This window comes from Equus quagga, chromosome 3 (assembly GCF_021613505.1).
Source record: "Equus quagga isolate Etosha38 chromosome 3, UCLA_HA_Equagga_1.0, whole genome shotgun sequence".
Lineage (NCBI taxonomy): Eukaryota > Metazoa > Chordata > Mammalia > Perissodactyla > Equidae > Equus > Equus quagga.
In genome coordinates, this window is record NC_060269.1 from 28,867,305 (window position 1) to 28,891,838 (window position 24,534).

The 24,534-nt window shown below is 35.5% G+C and overlaps 1 protein-coding gene across 2 annotated transcripts in view; it reads left to right on the top strand.

Annotated features, from left to right (window-relative positions):
* NAA15 (N-alpha-acetyltransferase 15, NatA auxiliary subunit) overlaps positions 1–24,534 on the top strand; it is a 78,719-nt gene that overhangs the window by 15,481 nt on the left and 38,704 nt on the right. For both annotated transcript variants that reach the window (XM_046656095.1, XM_046656096.1), the window contains exons 2-6: positions 16,478–16,562; positions 18,830–18,934; positions 21,222–21,379; positions 22,191–22,325; positions 23,557–23,710. In XM_046656095.1, coding sequence (XP_046512051.1) covers positions 16,478–16,562; positions 18,830–18,934; positions 21,222–21,379; positions 22,191–22,325; positions 23,557–23,710 — 637 coding nt within the window. The remainder of the gene's footprint in view (positions 1–16,477; positions 16,563–18,829; positions 18,935–21,221; positions 21,380–22,190; positions 22,326–23,556; positions 23,711–24,534) is intronic.

The following is a 24,534-nucleotide window of genomic DNA, read 5'->3' on the forward strand; positions in this document are numbered from 1 at the left end:
CTCTGACTTACTTTGCTTAGCATAATATCCTCAAGGTCCATCTATGTTGTTGCAAATAGCACGATTTTATCTGTTTTTTTAGGGCTGAGTAGTATTTCATTAAATATATACACACTGCATCTTTATCCATTCATCTGTTGATGGGCACTTGGGTTGCTTCCATGCTGGACATTGTTTAAATCCTGTAGAGAATGTTAGGTTTTTTAAGCAAATCTGGTTAGGTTCAAGCTGCAAGTTCCAACTCATTCTGTGGGCTCTGGTTCTAATATCAGTTCAGTTTTCAGAATCTCTGTAGTCCTATTCAGATGCGTCCTACTCATGTGCCACCCAGTAGTTTGTCCGGGACTTGGACAGTATATCTGTTAGTTCAGTTCTCAAAGTCTTTGGTGTTGTGAGTAGATACAAGCTTGTGCAGTTTCAGGGTGAACCCTAGAGTTCATAAACAGCTCTCTGGGGTTGCTTTCTCCAGTTCCTCCTTTTCTCTGATCTTCTTGATAACTTTCTGTTTCCCTGGGGCTCCTCTTTTCATCCTCTGGCTAGAAAGCTGAGGCTCTAGTTGTTTCGCTGTGCTATGCACTTTTGTGGTTATACCTGTGTACAGGTTTATCGGTTTTATTGATCTTTTCAAAGAACCAGCTTTTGGTTTCACTGATTTCCTCTATTTTTCTTTTTTCTATTCCATTGATTCTGCTCTTTTTAAAATTTCCTTTCTTCTCCTTACTTTGAATTTAATTTGTACATATTTTTCTGATTTCTTAAGGTGGAAGCTGAGGTGATAATTGGACACCTTTTATAGTAGAGACTTTTTTCTGACTTCTACAGTTCTCTCTTTTGTTGTTGCTTTTCAGTAATTGGATTGTGGTGTGGCTCTGTTTTCTTGTGGGTTTTTTCCTATCTTTCTTTTAGTTTATTTTGCTCGGGATTTATTGAGATTCTTGGATCTGTTTAAAGTTTTCGTCAAATTTGCAATTTTTTTCTATTTTTCCCTCTTTGGTCTTTCTTTCCTCTCTTTCTGATACTCCTGTTACATGCATGTATTAGACCATTAAACCAGTTAATCTTGTTCCTCAATTCGTTGAGTTTCAGTGTTCTCTCTCTCTGTGTCATTTTACTCTTTCAGCTTCCGTTTTGGATCGTTTCTATTTTAAGTTTTCAAGTTCACTGCAGCCACTTTAAGTTCTCTGCAGTGGTTTTATGTTCACTGCCCTGGCTTCAAATTCACTATTGTGTCTAATATTTTAAGCCCATATGATTAACTTTTCATTTTTGGTATTATATTTTTCTATTCTACGATATCTATAGTTTTAATAGTTTCCATTTCTCTATTGAGATTCCTGTTTGTTTTCTGATTGTGTCCCTGTTTTCCTTTCAGTCCTTTAATATCATAATAGTAACTGTTTTAAAAATCTTTACTACTTTCATCATTATTATTTCTGAGTTTGTTTCCGTTGATTGATTTTTTTGCCTCCTATAAATCATGGGTGAGAACTTCCTGCTTCACATTTCTAGTAATTTTTGTTTTTTTATAATATTGAATATTATGGATACTGAGATCCATGAATGTCTAGATCTTGTTGTCTTTCTTAACAGAGTTTTGTTTTGGCAGACAGTTAATTTGTTGTGCATCAGCTTGTTCTTTTCGGGGCTTGTTTTTAAGCTTTAATAAAAATGGGTCTGGATTAGCCTTGCCGGCTCTGGTGGTCTAGAGATTAAGGTTTGGTGCTCTCACTGCTGTGGCCCTGTTTTGCTTCCCGATCAGGGAATCACACCACCTGTCTGTTGGTTGGTAATACTGTTGTGGTGGTTTGTTGCCCTGATGCTGAAAGCTATGCCGTTGGTATTTCAACTACCAGCAGGGTCACTCATGGTGGACAGGTTTCACTGGAGCTTCCAAACTAAGACTAGGAACAAGGACCTGGTCACCCACTTCTGAAAAAATTGGCCATGAAAACTCTGTGAATAGCAGTGGAGCATTCTCTGATACAGGTCTGGAAGGTGAGAGGGTGGTGCAAAAAGACCAGGCAGGGTTCTGCTCTGCTGTTCATAGGGTCACTAAGAGTCGGAATTGACTCTGGCAGTAACAACGAAGATTATCCTTATTCCTAAGCTGTGCTTTTTCTGGGTCTCTGCTGATTCCTGGAGTGTTTCATGAAGTCTCTAACTAGATGTTTGGAACTCACATGTCTCCCAGCCATGTATCAGCACCAGTAAGTTGTTCAGCTCATGCTACTTGGTAGTTGTTCTTTGCCCAGCCTCAGCAGAATCACGCAGTGTACCTGCTCAGCTTAATATTTGACCAAAGATCTCCAGCAGATTTCTAAAGCTTCATCTCTGTACAGTTCTCTCTGGTACCCTGCCCCATAAATTCCAGCCATTCAAGCAGTTCCTAACTCAGATATCTGCTTAGATCAGTGAGACTGCCATGCTGTTTGGGTTCCCCCTCCCTGTTCTATAGTCTGGGAAATGCCTTTAGGCAAAAAAAAGGATTTTCTTGGGATTTACCTTGTTTTTCTTCTGAGATCATAGTCCTGTGGTGGCTCTGGTCCAATAACTGAAAATAGTTGTTTCATATTTACTTACCAGTTTTATGCTTGGCAGGAGCATGATCTGGTGTCACTTATTCCTATACATTTGGAAGCAGGAGTCTCAGAGTGTATAGTGCCGGCATTTAACATGTGGGATTTTTATCTACTGGGACAATTCATTTTGTGTTAATTATCCTATTTTGCTTTACTGTTTCTATAGCAAAGTGTTGATATTTTAAAATTTAACTGCTGGTGAAAGATAGTAATTGACCAAGTTTTAATATTTTTGAAACTGTGTATTGTGTTTAATTTTGCATTATCACGTGCCCATGTTATAGGCAAGAGGACAAATAGAGTACTGTGGCATTCATTCCATACCAAGGGAAATCCTCATTCACAATTCTGAAATTTGAAGAACTCCCCAATACAAGTTTCAGAGTGGAATTGGAGACTTGTATTTTTATTTAATTTGATGATTCTGTTGTGGAGAACATAATATGTCTGTTACCATGTCTTTTTATAAAACCTGTTTTCAATGAATTGAATATGAAACCTTTGTTCAAAGTATACTATATGTACTATTTTGCATCTCTCTTTCTCTAAATAAAAGTAAAGTAAGTTCTCTGAAAATTTATTTAAGCCTATGGGTTTGGTTAAGGCAGCATTAAGAATCTTCTCATGATACCTTCTCATGCAGTTTTGTAAAATGAATGGTAGTGATAATGTTGCATGGGATTTTTAAAAAGAAGCAGATAAGCCTATTTTTTCATTTTGTACATTTACACCTTTTGAATGGTTCAAAAAAGGACTCCTTATGATTATATCTTCTTTTATATTTTAAGACTGCTTTTATAAGTTTCCACTTAACTAGAAAGAACCTGTGTTAAAACTGAATTGTACAGGGGCTGGCCCCGTGGCCGAGTGGTTAAGTTCGCGCGCTCCGCTGCAGGCGGCCCAGTGTTTCGTTGGTTCGAATCCTGGGCGCCGACATGACACTGCTCATCAAACCACGCTGAGGCGGCGTCCCACATACCACAACTAGAAGGACCCACAACCAAGAATATACAACTATGTACTGGGGGGCTTTGGGGAGAAAAAGGAAAAAATAAAATCTTTAAAAAAAAAAAAACTGAATTGTACATAGATCTGACCTTATGTTTGGGGGCAGGGAAATTGTTGAATGAAATATGATACACTCTTTCCTATTTTTCTTATTAACCTGATTTGTTACTAGAGTTTATCCTAGGGCAAGAGCATAAATTTTAAGGAAAATGTATGGGATAAGCTAAGTTGAATATTATTATTTTTTCCATTGAACTATGAGAATACTACTATCATTTGTAATGAGTGACCTGTTGTAGAAGTAGTGCTTTTAGGGAAAAAAAGAGATGGAGATCCATTTCTTTAAATACTCACTGATTCTTGATGGGGGAGAAATTCATTTTTAGCAGTTATTTGGAGGGGTATGCCTTTCTGAATTATTTTTACAGGTCACATTGACAGGAGGTAATTGGGTTAATGGCATGGAGTATAATTTCAATATGGAAGACTGCCAGATTTCATTAATTGGGAACATAATCATTAGAAACTGAAACTTAATTACAGTTCTGAAGTGTGATAAAATAAGAAGCCAAGTACTATAGTATTATATCTCATTCAAAGAAAGTGGAGTTTGGTTTTTGATTTTCATTTTGTAAACTCAGTTATTGGGGAGATTTATGCTATTGATTAGTTATTCTGTGTGTGTTCATTTTTCTCATCTTATTTGGGGGATTTATCCAGTTTAATTATTTTGTTTATGTGTGTGCATTTTTCTTGCCTTATTTTTGGCATTTTATTGCCCATTTGATGATAATACCGAGTAAGTGAAACAAAAGGTGAGATAACAGTTGAATTTGTTCATTAGAAGATCTGTTAAAAGGTTAAAACTCTTGGCTTTCTTTGTTTCTTTGTTTCTTTCTTTTTTAAGATTAGCCCTGAGCTAACTGCTGCCAATCCTCCTCTTTTTGCTGAGGAAGACTGGCCCTGAGCTAACATCCGTGCCCATCTTCCTCTACTTTATATGTGTGACACCTACCACAGCATGGCTTGCCAAGCAGTGCCATGTCAGCACCCAGGATCCGAACCAGCGAGCGAACCCCAGGCCGCCAAAGCGGAACATGTGCACTTAACTGCTGTGCCACCGGGCCAGCCCCAAAACTCTTGGCTTTAATAACACTTATGTTAATAAAATTTAATAGAATTTCCCTATATGGTCGAAAGAGCTCTCAGCTGGGACTCAGAGGGGCTAGAGTATAGTTTAAATTTTGCCACTAACTAGCTATGTAATCTCTGGCAAATTGCTTGTTTTCTAAATCTTACCTGTACAATAGGGATTGAACCTTTTGTGCTTAGTTAACAGGAGTATATTGAAGATTAAATGAGATGTTAGTGTGAAGTCCTTTTGAAAAATGTGATGCTGTAAACCAAATAAGGTATTTCCATAAGACCAAGAGAAAAAAAACAAATCCTGTGTATTGTATACAAAATAAAGTCACATTGTGCATGTCAAGAATATCAATGTCTGTGATTTTTATTTGCTAGTTAGGAATTATATTTATACAGGTTCATATTTATACCATGGGATAGTAGACTCTTCTGTAGATTTTGGATTAAAACTTTGTTTAAAAAAATTAGAATGTTAGTAGCAGTTGTCTCTGTGATGGGAATATGAATTAAATTTTTTCTCTATTTCTCTCTCCCTCTCCCTCTCCCCCTCCCCCAAATTATATAACCCCTCTGGACCTCAGTTATGTCATCTAAAATGGGGATAAAAAGTACCTATTTCAGGGGCTGGCCCCGTGGCCGAGTGGTTAAGTTCGCGCGCTCCGCTGCAGGCGGCCCAGTGTTTCGTTGGTTCGAATCCTGGGCGCGGACATGGCACTGCTCATCGGACCATGCTGAGGCAGCGTCCCACATGCCACAACTAGAAGAACCCACAACGAAGAATACACAACTATGTACTGGGGGGCTTTGGGGAGAAAAAGGAAAAAGTAAAATCTTTAAAAAAAAAAAAAGTACCTATTTCATACCATTGTTAGGATTAAGTTTCTCTATAAATTTATAGATATATCCATCTATACTCTCTAAAACTCTATAAAAATATAGTTTTCTCTATAAAGCACTTTTAGCACAGTCCTGGTACACAGTAAATGCTCAGGAAGTATTAGCTATTATTACTAAGTGTTTTACATGTCTTTTTCTGATGATTTATCTCCATGATATAAGGATTTTTTTTTGATAGTCAGCAAAGGACTTAAGATTACATAACTAATTTTATTGTCTGAAGTCATTGTTTGAAACCAGAGCTATTTGATTCCAAAGGCAGCCCTTTTCACTACTTGACTAGTTTCTTGAAGTGGATTTTCCCATTCATAGTGTTTCTGGTATGTAAAAATTACCTAGGAATATGATGCTAGAATTATGACACGGTGATGATGCTTTATGATTTGTATATGGTCATGCATTACATGATGACATTTCAGTCAATGACATACTGCATGTATGACAGTGGTCCTATATGATTAGTATCATGAAGCCTAGCTCTGTAGTAGGCTATACCATCTAGGTGTGTGTAAGTACACTATGACATTTGCACAATGAAAAAATTGCCTAACAACACATTTCTCAGAACGTATGTGTTGTTAAGTGATGCATGACTGTACTTTAATAGAGAAAACCTAGACTCCTTTTATATCATATTTACTGTATTGGCTTTGGTAAATTTAAGCCTTAGGTGTAAAAGCTATTTTTAATAAAGTAAATTAAAGGTGACTATTATTAAATTTTTGATGACTTACTACTGCTAATTCAGGTATGTTATTCAGGTATGTTATTAATTTTAGGTCTTCTTTTTCATCACTTTCACATATTTTTTGTAATCTCAGCTATTAGTAAATGCTGTTTACATTTTTCCTGTCTTTTGGTGAATATATGTTTGTATTTCTGTTGGGTATATACCCAAAATTGGAATTGCTGAGTCAATATATGTGTATGGTTAGTTTTATTAGATAGTGCCAAACAGTACTTTTTAGAAATCTGGTTTATTGAGGTATAATTTTTGTACCATGAAATCCCTTCTGCCAAACAATTGAACCAATTGGCTAACCAGTTTTCCCTCGTACCAGCAATGTATGAGAGAGTTCCAGTTGCTCCACAACTTCATCAGTTGATGTTATCTGATTTCATGATATTTCAATTTTGATGTAATTAAATACCTTTTGTGTGTTTATTGGCCATTTGGGTGTTTTTTTCCCAAGGCTCTTGCCCAATTTTTTTATTAGTATTTTATTGAGGTCATAATAGTCTATAACAGTGTGAAATTTCAGGCGTTCGCGATTATTTGTCAATCACCATATATATGTGCTCCTTTACCCCTTATGCCAACCTCACAACCACCTTCACCTCTGGTAATCACTAGTCTGTTCTCTTTGTCCATGTGTTTGTTTATTTTCCACATGAGTGAATTCACGTGGTGTTTGTCTTTCTCTGTCTGGCTTGTTTGACTTAACATAATAGCCTCAAGGTCCATCCATGTTGTTGCAAATGGGGTGATTTTGTCTTTCTTTAATGGCTGAATAGTATTGCATTGTGTGTATATATATATATATATATATATACACATATACATACACCACATTTTCTTTATCTATTCATCAGTTGATGAGCACTTGGGTTGATTGCAGGTCTTGGCTATTGTGAGTAATGCTGCAATGAACATAGGCATGCGTAAGTCTTGTTGAATTGTTGATTTCAAGTTCTTTGGATAAATACCCAGTAGTGGGATAGGTGTGTCATATGGTATTTCTGTTTTTAATTTTTTGAGACATCTCTGTACTCATTCCCACAGTGGCTGTACCAGTTTGCATTCCCACTAGCAGTGTATGAGGGTTCCCTTTTCTCCACATCCTCTCGAACATTTGTTATTTTTTGTCTTGGTAATTATAGCCATTCTAATAGGTATAGGGTGGTTATCTCATTGTAGTTTTGATTTGCCTTTCCCTAATGATTACTGATGTTGAACATCTTTTCATGTGCCTGTTGGCCATCTGTATATCTTCTTTGGAAAAATAATCTGTTCATATCCTCTGCCCATTTTTTGATTGCATGTTTGTTTTTTGTTGTTGAGTTGTGTGAGTGCTTCATATACTTCGGAGATTAACCCCTTGTTGGATTTATGATTTGCAAATATTTTCTCCCTCTTGGTGGGGTGTCTTTTCATTTTGTTCCTGGTTTCCTTTGCCTTACAGAAGTTCTTTTGTCTGATGTAGTCCCTTTTGTTTATTTTTTCTTTTGTTTCCCTTGCCCAAGTAGACATGGTATTCAAAAAGATGCTGCTAAGACCGACGTCAAAGAATGTACTGCTTATATTTTTTTCTAGGAGTTTTATGGTTTCATGTCTTACCTTTAAGTCTTTAATCATTTTGAGTTAATTTTTGTGCATGGTGTAAGATAATGGTCTGCTTTCATTCTTTTGCTCATGTGGCTGTCCAGTTTTCCAAAAAGCATTTATTGAAGAGACTTTCCTTTCTCCATTGTATATTCTTGGCTCCTTTGTCAAAGATGAGCTGTCTGTAGATGTATGGCTTTATTTCTGGGCTTTCAGTTCTGCTGCATTGATTTGTGTGTCTGTTTTTGTACCAGTACCATGCTGTTTTGATTACTATGGGTTCATAGTATATTTTGAAGTCAGGGATTGTGATGCTCCAGCTTTGTTCTTTTTTCTCAGGATTGCTTTAGCTGTTTGGGGTCTTTTGTTGCCCCATATGAATTTTAGGATTCTTTGTTCTACTTCCATGAAGAATGTCATTAGGATTCTGTGTAGGATTGCACTGAATCTGTAGATTGCTTAAATAACATGAACATTTTAACTACGTGTATTCTTCCAATTCATGTGCATGGAATATCTTTATGTTTCTTTATGGCATCGTCAGTTTCTTTCAATAACATCGTACTTTTCATTGTATATTCCTAGATATTTTATTCCTTTTGTTGCTCTTCTAAATGGGATTGTATTCTTGAATTCTCTTTCTGTTAGTTCATTCTCAGAATATAGAAATGCAACTGATTTTTGTAAGTTGATTTTGTACCCTGCAACTTTGCTGTAGTGGATGATTATTTCTAATAGTTTTCTGATGTATTCTTTAGGGTTTTCTATATATAGAATCATGTCATCTGCAAACAGTAAGCGTTTCACTTCTTCCTTACCGATTTGGATAACTTTTACTTCTTTTTGTTGCCTAATTGCTTTGGCCCAAACCTCCGGTACTATGTTGAATAAGAGTGGGCACCCTTGTCTTGTTCCTCTTTTCACAGGGATGGCTTTCAGTTTTTCACCATTAAATAGGATGTTGGCTGTGGGTTTGTCTAAACAGCCTTTATTATGTTGAGGTACTTTCCTTCTATACTCATTTTATTGAGAGTTTTATTGTAAATGGATGTTGAATTTTGTCAAATACTTTCTCTGTGTCTGTTGAGATGATCTTGTGACTTTTATTCCTCATTTTGTTGATGTGCTGTATCATGTTGATTGATTTGCAGATGTTGAACCATCCCTGCATCCTTGGTATAAATCCCACTTGATCATGGTGTATAATCCTTTTAATGTATTGCTGTATTTGGTTTGCTAATATTTTGTTGAGGATTTTTGCACCTGTGTTCATCAGTGATATTGGCCTGTAGTTTTCCTTCTTTGTGTTGTCCTTGTCTGGCTTTGGTATTAGGATGATATTGGCCTTGTAAAATGTGTTAGGAAATGTTCTGCCATCTTCAGTTTTTTGGAATAGTTTGAGAAGGATAGATATTAAATCTTGTTTGACTGGTAGAATTCTTCAGAGAAGCCATCTGGTCCTGGATTTTTATTTTTTGGGAGGTTTTTGGTTACTGTTTCAATCTCTTTACTTGTGATTGGTCTATTCAGATACTCTATTTTTTATTCGCTCAGTTTTGGGAGGTTGTATGAGTCTAAGAATTTATCCCATTTCTTCTAGATTGTCCAATTTGTTGGCATATAGTTTTTCATAGAATTCTCATAATCCTTTGTATTTCCGTGGTATTCATTGTAATTTCTCCTCTTTCATTTCTAATTTTATTTGAGCTTTTTTCTTTTTTTCTTAGTGCACCTGGCTAAGGATTGTCAATTTTGTTTATCTTCTCAAAGAACCAGCTCTTAGTTTCATTGATCTTTTCTCCTGTTCTTTTTGGCTTCACTTTCATTTATTTCTGCTCTATTTTTAATGTCTTCTTTCCTGTTTTGTGAAGAAGATTGGCCCTGAGCTAACATCTGTTGCCAATCCTCCTCTTTTTGTTTGAGGAGGATTGTCACTGAGCTAACATCTGTGCCAGTCTTTCTGTATTTTATGTGGGATGCTGCCATAGTGTGGCTTGAAGAGCAGTGTCAGGTCTGCGTCCAGGATCTGAATCTGAACCCCAGGCTGCTGAAGCGGAGTGCACAAACTTAACCACTTTGCCTCCGGGCTGGCCCCACTGCTCTAATTTTATTATTCCCCTCCTGCTGACTTTGGGCTTTGTTTGTTCTTCTTTTTCTAGTTTTATTAGGTGTAGTTTAAGATTATTTACTTGAGATTTTTCATCATGTTTATGGTGGGCCTCTGTTGCTATGAATTTCCCTATTAAGAACTGCTTTTGCTTCATCTCATGTTAGTTGGTATGATGTATTTTCATTTGTCTCTAGATATTTTTTGATTTCTTTAATTTTTTCATGATCCATTGGTTGATCAGTAGCATGTTGTTTAGTCTCCACGTATTTGTGACTTTCCCAGATTTTTTCTTGTAGTTTATGTCTAGTTTCATTGCGTTATGGTTGGAAAAGATGTTTGATACGATTTCAGTCTTCTTAAATTTATTGAGGCTTGCCTTGTTTCCCAGCATGTGATCTATCTTTAAGAATGTTCTGTGTGCACCTGAGAAGAATGTGTATTCTTCTGTTTTTGGATAGACTGTTCTATATGTATCTATTAAGTCCATCTGGTCTGTTTTTTTTTTTTCATTTAATTCCACTGTTTTCTTGTTGATTTTCTGTCTGGATGATCTGTCCATTGATGTAAGTGGGATATTGAGGTCCCCTACTATTATTGTGTTGCTGTTAATTTCTCCTTTTAGGTCTGTTAATAGTTGCTTTATGTACTTTGGTATTCATGTGTTAGGTGCATTTATATTTACATGCGTTTTTATGTCCTCTTGATGGAGTATCCCTTTTGTCATTATATACTGCCCTTCTTTGTCTCTCATTTCCTTTTTTATCTTGAAGTCTGCTTTGTCTCATATAAGTATGGCAGCACCTGCTTTCTTTTGTTTGCCATTAGCTTGGAGTATCGTCTTCCATCCCTTCACTCGGAGCCTGTGTTTGTCTTTAGAGCTGAGATGTGTTTCCTGGATGCAGCATATTGTTGGGTCTTGTTTTTTAATCCATCCAGCTACTCTGTCTCTTTTGATTGGAGAATTCAATTCATTTACTTTTAGAGTGATTATTGATATATGAGGGCCTAATACTCCCATTTTATCTCTTGTTTTCTGGTTGTTCTGTGTTTGCCTTGTTTCTCATCCCATGTATTTCCAACTGTCAATTCAGTTTGGTGATTCTCTATAATGCTTTTCTATTTTCTCTTTATTTATCAATTGTGTCTCTGTTCTTATTTCCTGTTTAGTGGTTACCGTGAGGTTTGTATAAAACATCGCATAGATGAGAGATTCTGTTTTCTGATAGTCTCTTATCTCCTTAGCCTAATCAGGTTCTATCCCTTTCCTGTTCCCCCTGTAAGTTATTGTTGTCAGAACTTATTCTGATTTGTGTTGCGAGTTTGTGATTAAAATGAAGTGATTATGGGGCTGGCCCTGTGGCCTAGTGGTTAAGTTTGTGAGCTCTGCTTCGGCAGCCCAGGGTCTCACCAGTTCAGATCCTGGTCGCAGACATGGCACTGCTCATCAAGCCATGCTGAGGTGGCATCCCACATGCCACAACTGGAAGGACCCACAACTAAAAATATACAACTATGTACCAGGGGGCTTTGGGGAGAAGAAGGAAAAATAAAATCTTAAAGATGAAGTGATTAGTTTTACTAGTTTATGCCTTGGAGAAGTTCTTTTTACTGATGTAATTAGGAGTTCTCTTAACTTCATTTACATGTAATTCCAGCTTCTTCCCCAGGTTTGGGAAGTTCTCAGCTATTATTTCTTTGGACAAGCTCTCTGCTCCTTTCTCCCTCTCTTCTCCTTCTGGAATACCTATATTCCTTATGTTGCATTTCTTAATTGAGTCAGATATTTCTTGGAGAATTTTGTCATTTCTTTTTAATCTTAGTTCTCTCTCTTTCTGTACCTGAAGTGTTTCTGTATTTCTGTCCTTTAAATTACTATTCTGCCCTTCACAATATCAGCTCTGTCTTTTAAAGATTCTAGATTTTTTTTCATTTCATTCATTGTGTTCTTTGTCTCCGACATTTCTGACTGCTGCTTTTTTAATGGTTTCAGTCTCTTTTGTGAAGAATTCCCACTTCTCATTCATTTTATTCCTTAGTTCATTCAACTGTCTTTCTGAGTTTTCTTGTAACTCGTTGACTTTCTTTATGATAACTATTTTGAATTCTCTTATCATTTAGATTGCAAATTTCTGTGACTTTAGGCTTGATCTCTGCATAGTTGTCATTTTCTTTCTGATCTGGAGTGTTAGTATATTTCTTCATGCTCTTTGATGGGCTGGAACTTGGCCATCGCATAGTGGTAGTATCTGGTTGCAGATTCCACCTGCTGTCACTGGGATGGGGGGCAGGAACTGTGTTTTCTGAGCCCAGTGCTACTCCTGGCAGTTCTGCCTGTCTGTTGGAAGTTGTGCTGATAGGGCTTTCTGCATCTGGCCACTGCTGCTTTGCACATGTAGGTGCAGTGCTCTGGCTGGGATCCCCTCACCTGTCTGACTTTCAACCTGATGCACCAGGTGGGATAGGGGAGAGGGGGTGCCTTCTTCCCTGCCCCTCTGCTCCCATTCTGCATTCCCTGGCTGCCTACCTGGACTGCTTTGCTTGGTGGGGACACCCCTCTGGTGGCTTAGCCACTTTGGTGTGAAGCGTTCCTTTAGAGGGCTGCTTTTTCCCCCCTTCTCCTCTCAGACTCATGTGCTGGTGGCCACGTGAGGTCCTGCATCCTAGATCACTGCCACTGGGGGTGGGGTCTGCTTACCTCCTTCCACTGCCTCCTGGGGGGTCCAGCAGCCCCACCTTCAGATGTATGGCTGCAGACATCTGTTGTGTTGTGTGAATGTCCTCTGTTGGTTACTGAATCTCATTTTCATCATATCTTAGCAGGGAGAGCCTAGGGGAACAGCTCACTTGCCATGATGCTGATGTCACTCCTCTTGCCCAATTTTTTAATGAACTGTCTGTCTTATTGACTTATACGAGTTCTTTATGTATTCTGGATGTAAGATCTTTGTTGGATGTATTTATTGCAGATATCTTCTCTCACTTGCCTTTCTTTTTTTAACACTAACTTGAATATTTAGAATTTCCTGGTTAAGAGATCTTGTCTAGCCAACATTATGAAGATATTTTAAAATATTTTCTTCTAAATGTTTTATTGTTTTACCTTTCACGTTTAGATCTGTGATGGTTTTAGAATTTATTTTTCTGTCATAAGAAGGGTCATTGTAGCTCTGTTAATTTATTTTTTCTAATTGTTTTTCTTTTCATATTTCAGGCTGAGTAGTTTCTATTGCTGTGTCTTTTGGTTCTCTGATCCCTTTGCACTGTCATAATTGCTATAATCTTATCTGATGAAGTTTTCTTGATAGATACTGTATTTTTCACCTCTAGAAGTGCTGTTTGATTCTTTTCTATATATTCCATTTCTCTTCATATGTTTGTATTTTCTTTAAATTCTTGAGCATATTTAAAATACTTTTTTTCTTTTAAGAGTCGCACTTGAGCTAACATGTGTTATGAATCTTCTTTTCATTTTTTTTCTTCTTCCCAAAGCCCCCCAGTACATACTTGTATGTTCTAGTTGTAGGTCCTTTGGTTGTGCTGTGTGGGATGCCACCTCAGCATGGCTTGATGAGTGGTGCCATGCCCATGTCCAGGATCCGAACCAGTGAAACCCTGGAGTGCCAAAATGGAGCACATGACTGTAACCACTCGGCCACAGGGATGGCCCCTAAAATAGTTGTTTTGATACCCTTTTCTCATGATTCCGTCATTTCTCTTTTATTTCTCTTGGGTGTGTGTCATGTTTTCTTGCTTCTTAGCTCATCTGGGAATTTTTTAGTGCATGTTGGGCCTTATGAATTTTATTGTTTTACTGGATTTAATTATCTTTAAAGAGTGTTGGACTTTGTTATAACAGGCAGTGAAGGTACTTGTGTATCAGTCTAGGGCTTTGTTAGGGTGGGTCTACAGTACACTTATTCTAGGGCTAGCTTTAGTCTACTATTGAATAGACCTTTTTGCAGTGTTTACTGAATTATACAGCTGTTCCTTTTCTTTCTAGCTACTCGGAACTCTCAGTGCCTTGTGAGCCCTGAGAATTGTTGAATTTACTGCTTTCTGGTCATACTTTGTTTGGCCTCATGAAGTTTCACCCTACATCTGCAAGGCTTAGTACTTAGTTTTCAGCGTGGAGACCCCATGCAGATTTTTGGATCTTTCTCTGAATACTTCCATCATTCTTTGTCCTATGTCTTGCAGAGTACCTCAGCCTCATTGAACTTGAATCTTTGTCTCGTCAACTCTGGGCTATTGTGTTCTGCTTAGGATCCTTTTCCCTGTGCTGTGATATATAAAGCAATGGCATTTCTAGAGCTCATTGTCTTTTCCATCTCTTATGGTTCACAATTCTGTGCTGCCTGTTGTCCAATGTCTGACCACAGTTGTTTCATTAATTTTTTCTAGGTTTATTGTTTGTGGTAGAAGGGCTCTCCCCTCCCACTTAGCCCCCAGATCACTCTGCCTTCTGAGTGCATGTTTGATTGCAGGAGAGGCAGAGAGTTAGGAAGCTATTGCAGAGAAACTGGGACTGATGGGAGCTACTAGAGGATGCACGTATGAGGGGAGGAAAGCACCAAGGATGATTAGCTTTTTCGCTTCATCATCTGGTTGCATGAGTTGAGGGGAGTGCATCTACTAAGGTGGTGAAGACTTGGGGAAGAAATCAGTTGTGTTTTAGATATGTAAGGTTTGAGATGTGAAACAGCAAAGTGGGGTTGGTGAGTATGTAGTTGGTTATAGAACAGCTCTGTAGTTGGCTGTAGCATTGAGCTTAAGCAATTGATTTCTTGGTGCTAAATGTAAAATTTTATGTTTCATTGTTTTGTTTCTACACATTTTTATACTATGGTTTAGTTAATATTTGCATTAACTATCACTCCCAATTTTGAATATATTGTTTCAAAAGTTGTGAGTAAAATTTATGACACTGAATTCTGGCATAGATTATCTTTTAGATGCAGGGTTTTTTTTTCTGTCACAAATATAACACTTCAGAAAACAATTGTTATTGTGAGAGCACATGTTGATACCTAAAATTAAATAGCACTAAAAGATTTATTATGAAAAGAATGCCACCCCCGTTCCCACTCCAGAATCAAATATCCTCAGTCCTTCTAGCCATTATCTTTGGTATTTGCTTTCTTGTTGCCTAATAATATGTCAGTATTGCTTGATACATGACTTTTAGACATTTGTTGACTTCTGGATATAAAAAATGAGGACTTAGAACTTCATCATTGACACATTTGCCCATTTTCCTTTTGCTCATTCTCCTCATCATAGTTAATATCACAATTTTTTTATAAACCAGCACTGAATATTTACCTTTTTATAATTACACATGTATTGTTCCCTGTTAAGTGAAATATTACACTAAAACCACACTTCCTGTCTTATACTAACCTTTATTTCCCCTGGAGTTAATGCATATTTTATTTATTCTGTTGCCTGGTTTTCTGTAGATCTATTGCTCATTTTCCCCAGATGTACGTGTATTTCTCTCATGTGTTTATAAATAATACTTTTCCATATTCTGAAGTATACCAGTTCTGTTTTTGCCCGTGCTGGAAACCTATTGCATGGTGGCCTTTGGCTTCCTGTTTCATTTTGGAGTGTTTGTTCTATAGTTCTTCTTTTCTGCATTAGATTGTTTGTTTACTGAGTCTCATGTTTGTCTTTTTAAATTTGTTTTGATTCCTTTAATATCTTCCTAAGAAAGACTACATAGAGATAAAATTTTAGCTGTCTGAGAAGCCCTAAATTTCATTTTACTCACAGACTTGATTGATGCTTTGGCTAGGTATTGAATTCTAGGTTGAAACTTAATTTCACTCTGAATTTTAAAGGCTGTGTTGTTTTCTAGCTTTCAGCAATAATCCATTATTACTTTGAAAAAAAGTTCAGTGTCATTTTGATTACACATCCTTTGTATATGACTTGTGTTTTGCCCCCTCTCTGGAAGTTTTTAAGAACTTTTTATTTCCAGGCTTTGAAACTTCATCATGATGTCCATAGTGTAGTTCCTTTTTTTTCCTTTGTTATTTTGCATGCATTTAATTTTCTTTTCCGGCTTTAGAGACTACTTTCCTTCGGTAAAAAAGAAAATGTTATTTTAAAATATAATTTCTACCCCATTATTATTTTCAGTTTTCACTTTCTTTAACACTTGTTGGACCTGGAGTGAGCTAACGATTTTCTTCCTTTTCCTAATTTATAGTCATCCCTTTGTTTTTCTTTTACTGTCTGTATTCAAACCTTCTGTATTTTTTTTTTTTTTTACTGGCATTTTAGTGGGATTTAGGAGAGTATGGAAGTAACGCTGGCTCATTCTGTTGGATTTAACAGAATCAAAAATTTAGCGTTGAATTTAAAATTGTTTGCATTTCTTGTTAAAATCAGTTTCTTTTGTTTTGACAGAGATGTTATGAACATAAACAGTATAGAAACGGATTGAAATTCTGTAAACAAATCCTCTCTAATCCCAAATTTGCAGAGCATGGAGGTAAGTGTAAATACTGTACCCATACTTGTAAGTATAAGTAGATAAGGCTTTGCTTACTTGTCTGGCTTTACTTATTTGTGTTCTATTACTCCTAGCTGTCTTAAGTATTTTCCAGAGAGAAGGGACCTTCTTATTCCTGACTCCTGTAAGAAGATACTTAAACCGTATTTTGAATTTAATGTCAAGAGAATGATAACACATTCTACTTGAGTTCTCATTTATTCCCATTTTGAATATTGATGCTATAAGAAAGGGAGAAGAACCTAGTAGGACAAAGTATACTTATTTAAGTTAATAAAGAAGTTTAAGATGTTATAAGAAAAATTTGCTTTAGAACTTTGGTTGAGCTGGAGAAATTCTTTATAATAAGCTTATTTAGAAAGTGCCCATTTGGTCCTCTGCTCACAAAGCAGCATGTTTTATTTAGCATTGTATCTTAATTAGTTTTTCAAGACAGTCATGTTTAAGATGTGATTTGGGGGCTGGCCCCGTGGCCGAGTGGTTGAGTTCACACGCTCCTCTTCGGCGGCACAGGGTTTTGCTAATTCAGATCCTGGGCGTGGACATGGCACTGCTCATCAGGTCACGTTGGGGCAGCGTCCCATGTGGCACAACCAGAGGCACTCAAAACTAGAATATGCAACTATGTAGCGGGGGGCTTTAAGGAGGAGGAGAAAAAAGAAATTATTGGCAACAGATGTTAGTGCAGGCGCCAATCTTTTAACCAAAAAAAAAAGATGTGATTTGTATATTGCGATATTCTGAAAGTTTACATAGCTCTTGCCTGTGTGAGGGTAGAAGATTGGATGGTGAGATGTTTTGGGGAAATGGGAGAGTGTGTAGCTAAACTTGAGAAGAGGCAAAAGAAAAATAAGTTTTCACAGGTCTGATTTGTACTCTTAGGAAGCATTGCTATTTGGTAATTAATTTGATAATATTCTCTTAGTATTGAAGAGGAAAAGAGTAATAGTTCTCTATTAGCTTTCTTTATTCTTGCATACTTTCACCATAATAATACCATTTTTTGGAAATGGCAAACAGTGGGAATAAAAGTATCCAAATCTCTCTCTGTTTTCTTCCTTGCTAAAGAATATTTCTTTTTGCTGGCCAGCTGGATATTAGATTGTTTTATATTTATTTCTAAACTATGCATATTGGTAATGTAATCATAGAGTTTCAGTGCAGCAGAGTACCAATTTTCCTTGTTTGTAAAATGCTGTTTCCCTCATATTTTAACATATCTGAAATCAGGTTGTATATGAAGTGTCATAATTGAAAATATTTTTTTAACAGTATATAAAATGATTGATTGCCTTAAACTTAATGGGAACCCAGGGTTTTGTTAATTTAGACACTTTAAGATGTTGGATAAAACCTGAAAGAATAGATGTTACGTTTGATAACAAAGGGCTACTTTCTACAGTGGCTTGCTAATTTGGCCACTTCCAAACATATTTCTTTTGTTTACTCCCTTTTCCTTTAAATTTATACATGATTTGTAATGATTTGTACAATTCCATTTCTTTGTCTGTGTTTTCCTATAGTAGTTGGCTCTTCCTCAGGATAGTGTCGTCACCCCTTATCTTTTATTCCTAGTTAATTTTTCTATAAACTCTAAATTGTAATCCTGAAAGTTAGGCAGAGAAATCATAATGAATATTTCTTATTCCCTTATGCTTCATATGTTATAAAATTAGAAATCTTTTTTTCTTTTTCTGAGAACTTGTTGATTGCGAAAGACAGCTTTCTGACATCATCTTTTCCTTATATCTTTAATAGTAATCCCAAAGAATCATTTAAAAATAAATACATTTATGGAAATCAGAAATGTAGATAGTAATTATGTGTATGTTTTAATCATTGAACAGTGAATTTAATCTTTATGTAATTGGGTTTACAGAAATAAAGTCCATTTCAAGATAAAGTTATTCACACTTTAAAGGAGTGATTAATTAAGGTCATCCCACAGAATTCCCCTGAAGAACAGTAATAGAGTCATTGTATCTTGTTAGCATATGAATTACCAGATATTGATGCATTTTTGTATCTTTGTATCTAAAAACAAATAGGCCTAGAAATGTGTATTTACTTGGTTTGTCAGTTTTTAAAATATTTTAATTCTGTACAAACCTAGAAAATTTCCCAGTAACCTTGAAGTTTAAAATTTTTAGGATAATGTAACATTTGTTTTTGAGGTTATGGTTATGTTTTTTGTTGTTAATTATTTTTAGTGTTTAATTCCTTTCTTCTTTTTTTCTTTTAAATAGAAACTCTGGCTATGAAAGGATTAACATTGAACTGTTTGGGAAAAAAGGAAGAAGCTTATGAATTGGTTCGTAGAGGTTTGAGAAATGACTTGAAGAGTCATGTGTGTATCCTTTTTGAGATATTTAAGGATTGGATTGTGATGTCTTGAGCTAAGACAGCAGTTTGGGAGTCAGAAGTTTTAGATCCCTCTTACCATATAACTGCAGAGGAGATGATTCTTTTCTTAAATTGAATAATAACAACTGCCTTCATTCAGGGAACATTTTTATATACCTGCTGTGTTCTAACAGTATGTCTATTCACAGATAAATGAGATTTACCTTTTAAAATATCTAGGAAAGCTCTTCCCACGCTTAAAAAGAAAAGAAGCTCCCTGCACATTTCATCATGATCATAAATTTAGGGAAGGATATATTTATTATAAGGAATATTAGAGAGACAGTATAGTGTACTGATAATAGCACAGGATTTGGAGTGTGCTTCACTTAGGTTAGAATCCCAGCTCAGTGTCTTTCTAACAGTGATCTTAGGGCACAGTGTCCTCATGTGTAAAATGGGGATAGTCCTACCCACCTCATGGTGGCGTTGCGAAGATTTCCTCATAATGCTAAGTACTATACTAGATAAATTTTGTTAAGGAAAGTGTGAGGGTAGGAGCAAGTACAACTGCCTGAGGGAAGATTGAGAAAAAATTGTGGGTTGCTATTATTTAAATAGTTTTCAAACAAATATTTCTTTATCTATTTTGTGGGCTAACACAATTTTAAGTGTTGAAATACTTGGTAAATTTTCAAGTGTTTGCCAGGCCCCTGGCATAGTGTAGACTAAGAAAAGGTATGGATTTTGCTCTCAAGGAACTTACAGTCTGGTTGAAGGAAGATACTTATTAGAAGCATATACAGAACACTTTGGAATGTTACATAAATGTTAGAGCTTGTTCAAAAATTATCACTAATTCAGTGAAGCAGGAGTGAGTGAGTTGGGAGTAACTGAAACTAGAAAGGTAGGCAAAGGATTGTTTATTAAGACTATTGTAGATATCTTTTCATCGTATTTAATGATTGATTAGTGTTCTCTACGTATTTGCCATGATTTATGTAATTGGATTTCTTTTGATGGAGGTGAATTTCTTTAAATTTTTGGCGATGTTAAACTCCTTGAAGATAGATTTTTACGAGGTGAAGTTTAGAGGGAGTTTAAAGGAGTTGCAGTGCCCTAGAGAGGTAATCAGGTCCTGAAATAGTAGGATATTGGTGATTGCAAAGGGGAGGGAGGGGAAGGTAGGTAATGGGCCAGATTATGAAGGGTAGTGTGTTTCAGGCTTGTTAAAACCATTTTCCAGGCAACTGAGAAGGTTTTATTAAGCTTTATTTTGTCATTTATATTATGAAAACAAAGATTATTTCTCAAATAAAATTTATAATATCAAATGTGTATTTTCAGTTATACATACTATCCTACACATTCTGTGTTTTACTGACTCTTTGGAGGATCCCTGGTGTAAGAGTTATTAGTTTGGAAGTTTGAATTTGATCTGAGAGAGAAACATTGTAAGTTTCGGGAAAGGGAAGTGGATTTTTTTTCTTTTGATTATGTGTGTTTTAGAAAGGTTACTGTGGCAGGAGAAATTAAAAGCAGAGACTGAAGGTAGGAGGATGGGTGACTATCGCAGTAATCAAGATCTGAAGTGAAAAGGACCTGTATTAGGGGGGTGGAATTATTTATGTATTTTCCTCCTTTATAGCATTTTTGTTTTTGTTTTTTACAACTACTGTAATTTTGCTTTCTTATCTGTGTCCCTTACTAGACTATATTCTCTGAATGCAGGAGACTGTCCATTTTGGTCACCTATACCCTAATTATTAAGAAATTTTTTGTTAAATGAGTCTATGTTTTTACTTTTTGTGTGGTTGATTTTTAGGAACTTTGTATTGCACTAAAAGTTCTGTCCTGTGGACCTTGTTAGCTAAAGAAAAGAAAATATACATGACTTAAAATAATTATATGTCATAGATGCCCATTCCCTCTTTTTTCTTTGAAAAATATAGGTAATTCCTAATGTGTTTTGTGCCAGCGAGTGAACGCTTTATTGCATTTAGTTACCAAACTACTATGCTTTGCTGTATAGGCTTTCTATTTACATTTTATAATTGAAGAAACATAATGAGACTAAATAACTTGTCCAAGGTCACAGAGCTAATAAGGCAGGCCAGACCTATTTTTTTTTTCTGGCTCAAAAAGCTGTGCTGTTTTCGACTGTATTAAACTACCTTCTATATTTATAGTCTCTCCTTTTTAAGCTTGTAATTTTATCAACAGCTAAAGTCTCCGAGTTTCCTGCGGAATATTATTTCTTGACTTGTAGGTTGTATCCTTAACTAAATCCTTTAGGTTGGCATGTTTATGGCCTTCTCCAGAGGTCAGACAAGAAATACGATGAAGCCATTAAATGTTACAGAAATGCGCTAAAATGGGATAAAGACAATCTTCAAATCTTAAGGGACCTTTCTTTACTACAGATTCAAATGCGAGATCTTGAGGGTTACAGGGTAAGTAAAATAGAGAATTTTTTTATACTAAGGGGAAAGTATTTTTAAAATACTTAAAACTTTTGAGTACTTTCTAATAACAAAATTTTCCATTTTTTAAAAAGAATTTAATTGAATCTTACCCCCTTGCCCCAATAGTGATTGTGTTTATGACTGGACTCATCATATTTTAAAAATAAATTGTTTTACTGTGAGGCAGAGTTGGATTACTGTATAGGATTGAGTTAATTCAATATAAATTAACATTAATATTTCTCAAATAGGCAATCCTTTGTCTGTTATTAACATGTAAATACAACCTTTACTTCTCACATTTTTCTAGAAAGCAAATTATTTTGTTTCTTTTTACCTCCATTGAGACTAATTGTAGCTACATTTTAATCCTTAAATCAGTCTATTAAATCAGATCTATTTAGTTCTTCTTTTTCTTTTTTTTCCATGTCATACGTGCTGAGTTGTTTTCTGTAGATCTTAACTCAGGCACTGTATTTTTAAAAATTTTTTCCTTTATACTGTCTTTTCCATTTGGTCTCTCAGAGTAAGTAGATCAGGAAATAATAAAGGGTGCTTGGTCTTAACTTTTGAAAGAAGGACAAGATTGCCTTGGAGGCTTCATTGTGCTTCTTAACAAGTATTTTTTTGGTTCTATAAAGCTGCACAATATGGATGTTTGAAACTATTTTCTATTATTATTCCCAGCACTGGGTTGCAAATTGCTTAGTGTTGTGGGTAAATTAATATTCTTTTTAAGAAGCCTTTGCTTTCACTGTAAACCTAAAACCTAAAAAAAGGTGATCTTTTCCCCTTAAAGGAAACGAGATATCAATTACTTCAGCTTCGACCTGCGCAGAGAGCATCATGGATTGGTTATGCTATTGCTTATCATTTATTAGAAGATTATGAAATGGCAGCAAAGATTTTAGAAGAATTTAGGAAAACACAACAGGTAACAACCAGAAGCCAGACCTAGTAAACTAAGTCTGATTCTAAGTATAACTAAAAGAAAGAAGTGTACATAGACTTGCTTACCTTTTATTTTAAAATAGTTTCAAATTTACAGAAAAGTTGCAAAAATAGTACAAAGAACTCCATATAAGAGTTCACTCACGTTAACTAGTTAATATTTGACACATTTACTGTACAACTTCTATATTTGCTTATCTATTTAAATTTTCTTCCTGAAATATTTGGGGGTAATTACAGATGCCATATTCTTTTACTCCTAAATACTTCAATCTGATATTTCCTAAGAATAACTCTCTAGTCATCAACTCTATAGATAGTACATAGATTATCAAAAAGTTAGGAAATTGAACATTGATATATTATTATCTAATCCACAGCCCATATTCAAAATTGACTAATTATTCTACGTATATCCTTTCTAGAATTTTTTTTTCCTGTTTCAGGATCCAGTTTAGTTATACTTTGCATTTAGTTATCATTTCTCCAGTCTCTTTTAATCTGGAAGTTTCGAAGACTTCCTTTGTACTTCATGACATTGATATTTTTGAAGAGTATAGATAGAACAGTGCTTTTATAGAATATCCATCAATTTGGATTTGTTCGATGTTTCCTCATTATTAGATATAGTTATGCGTTTTTGGCAGGAAACCACAGAAGTGATGTTGAGCCCTGCTCAGTTCATCATATTAAGAGGCACATGATGTCTGACTGTTCCATTTGATTACTTGGTTAAAGAGGTGTCTGCCAGGTTTCTTCACTATGAACTAATTTTTCTCTCTTTTTATTTAATAAACATTTTGAGACTTTATGAATAGCCTGTTCCTCAGTAAACTTTCATCACTAGTTTTAGCATTCATTGATTATGATTCTTGCCTGAATCAGCTATTTCTATGATAGTTGCAGGATGGTGATTCTCTAGTGCTCTTATTCCTTCTAGATTTATTATTTGACATTCTACTGTAAGAGCTTTCCTTTCTCCTCTCTTTATTATATGTAAGAACTTATGGATTCTTACTTTGTTAAATGGATTATAAGTTAATATTGTCATTATTTACTTAGTTGCTCCCTAGACAGATATTTAGGAATGTTTTTTTTAAAGTTTTATCAATCAGATAATTATCCTTTGACTTTTTGTATATATTTGAGTGTGTAAACAATTTTCTAATGAAAACAAAATTCTTACTGTTAGTATTCCTTATATCCACATATAGACATCCCCTGATAAAGTGGATTATGAATATAGTGAACTCCTTTTATATCAGAATCAAGTTCTTCGGGAAGCAGGTCTCTATAGAGAAGCCCTGGAACATCTTTGTACCTATGAAAAGCAGATTTGTGATAAACTTGCTGTAGAAGAAACCAAAGGTATTTTTTATAAGAATGTGATTTATTCTAATATTTAATTATGACAGAGCAAGGCTGAAAAATCTAGTTGCTGCTGATAATTACATATAATTCAACTTTTTGATGATAGAAGATCGGTTTCTTACTCCTGTACTTTGAATAATTTGTAATGTGGGAAAATACACATTTAAACAATGAATATTGTTGAGAGAGGAAAAAATAATTATGCACAATAAAAATTATTGAATGAAGTAACCCAAATATGTTTTCTTTAAATAAAATATCTTTTATATGAAAATATTATAGAGTTTGATAAAACACAAGAGCTAATTGCTTAATTGTATAAGACAGAGGATTAAATTTCCTGGAAACATCTTATTAGCAGAACTGAATGTGTATACCAAATCTCTTTATTGACAGTAATATATATATGGACAAATCACTCTTAACTAAAGTGCATATGGGACATTCCTAGGGGGTCTTTATAGTTTATGTAAATGTCTTTCTGGACATGGAAAGAACAACAATTGAAATGAGAGATTTGGGTTTACATATATGGATTGTGATAGGAGGGGCAAATCCCTACCTAAAGGTCTCCAATACTGCTATTTATTAGAGGGCTGAGAAAAAGGAGTCTTAGAGTTTTAAAAGTTGAGGAGCTGATTATGGAAAGGGAAAGAAGAGGACTAGGGCATTGAAAATACAAGTACTTTCTAAGAATTACCGTCTTAGTAGTTTGCCCTTGTTAGTCCAGGGAACTGAAGTTTGCTGGTTTCAGATTCCTTTGGTTCCCTTTGAAGTTGAACTCTAGAAAAGCTTGGTATCTGTGTGGATAGTGGAAATAG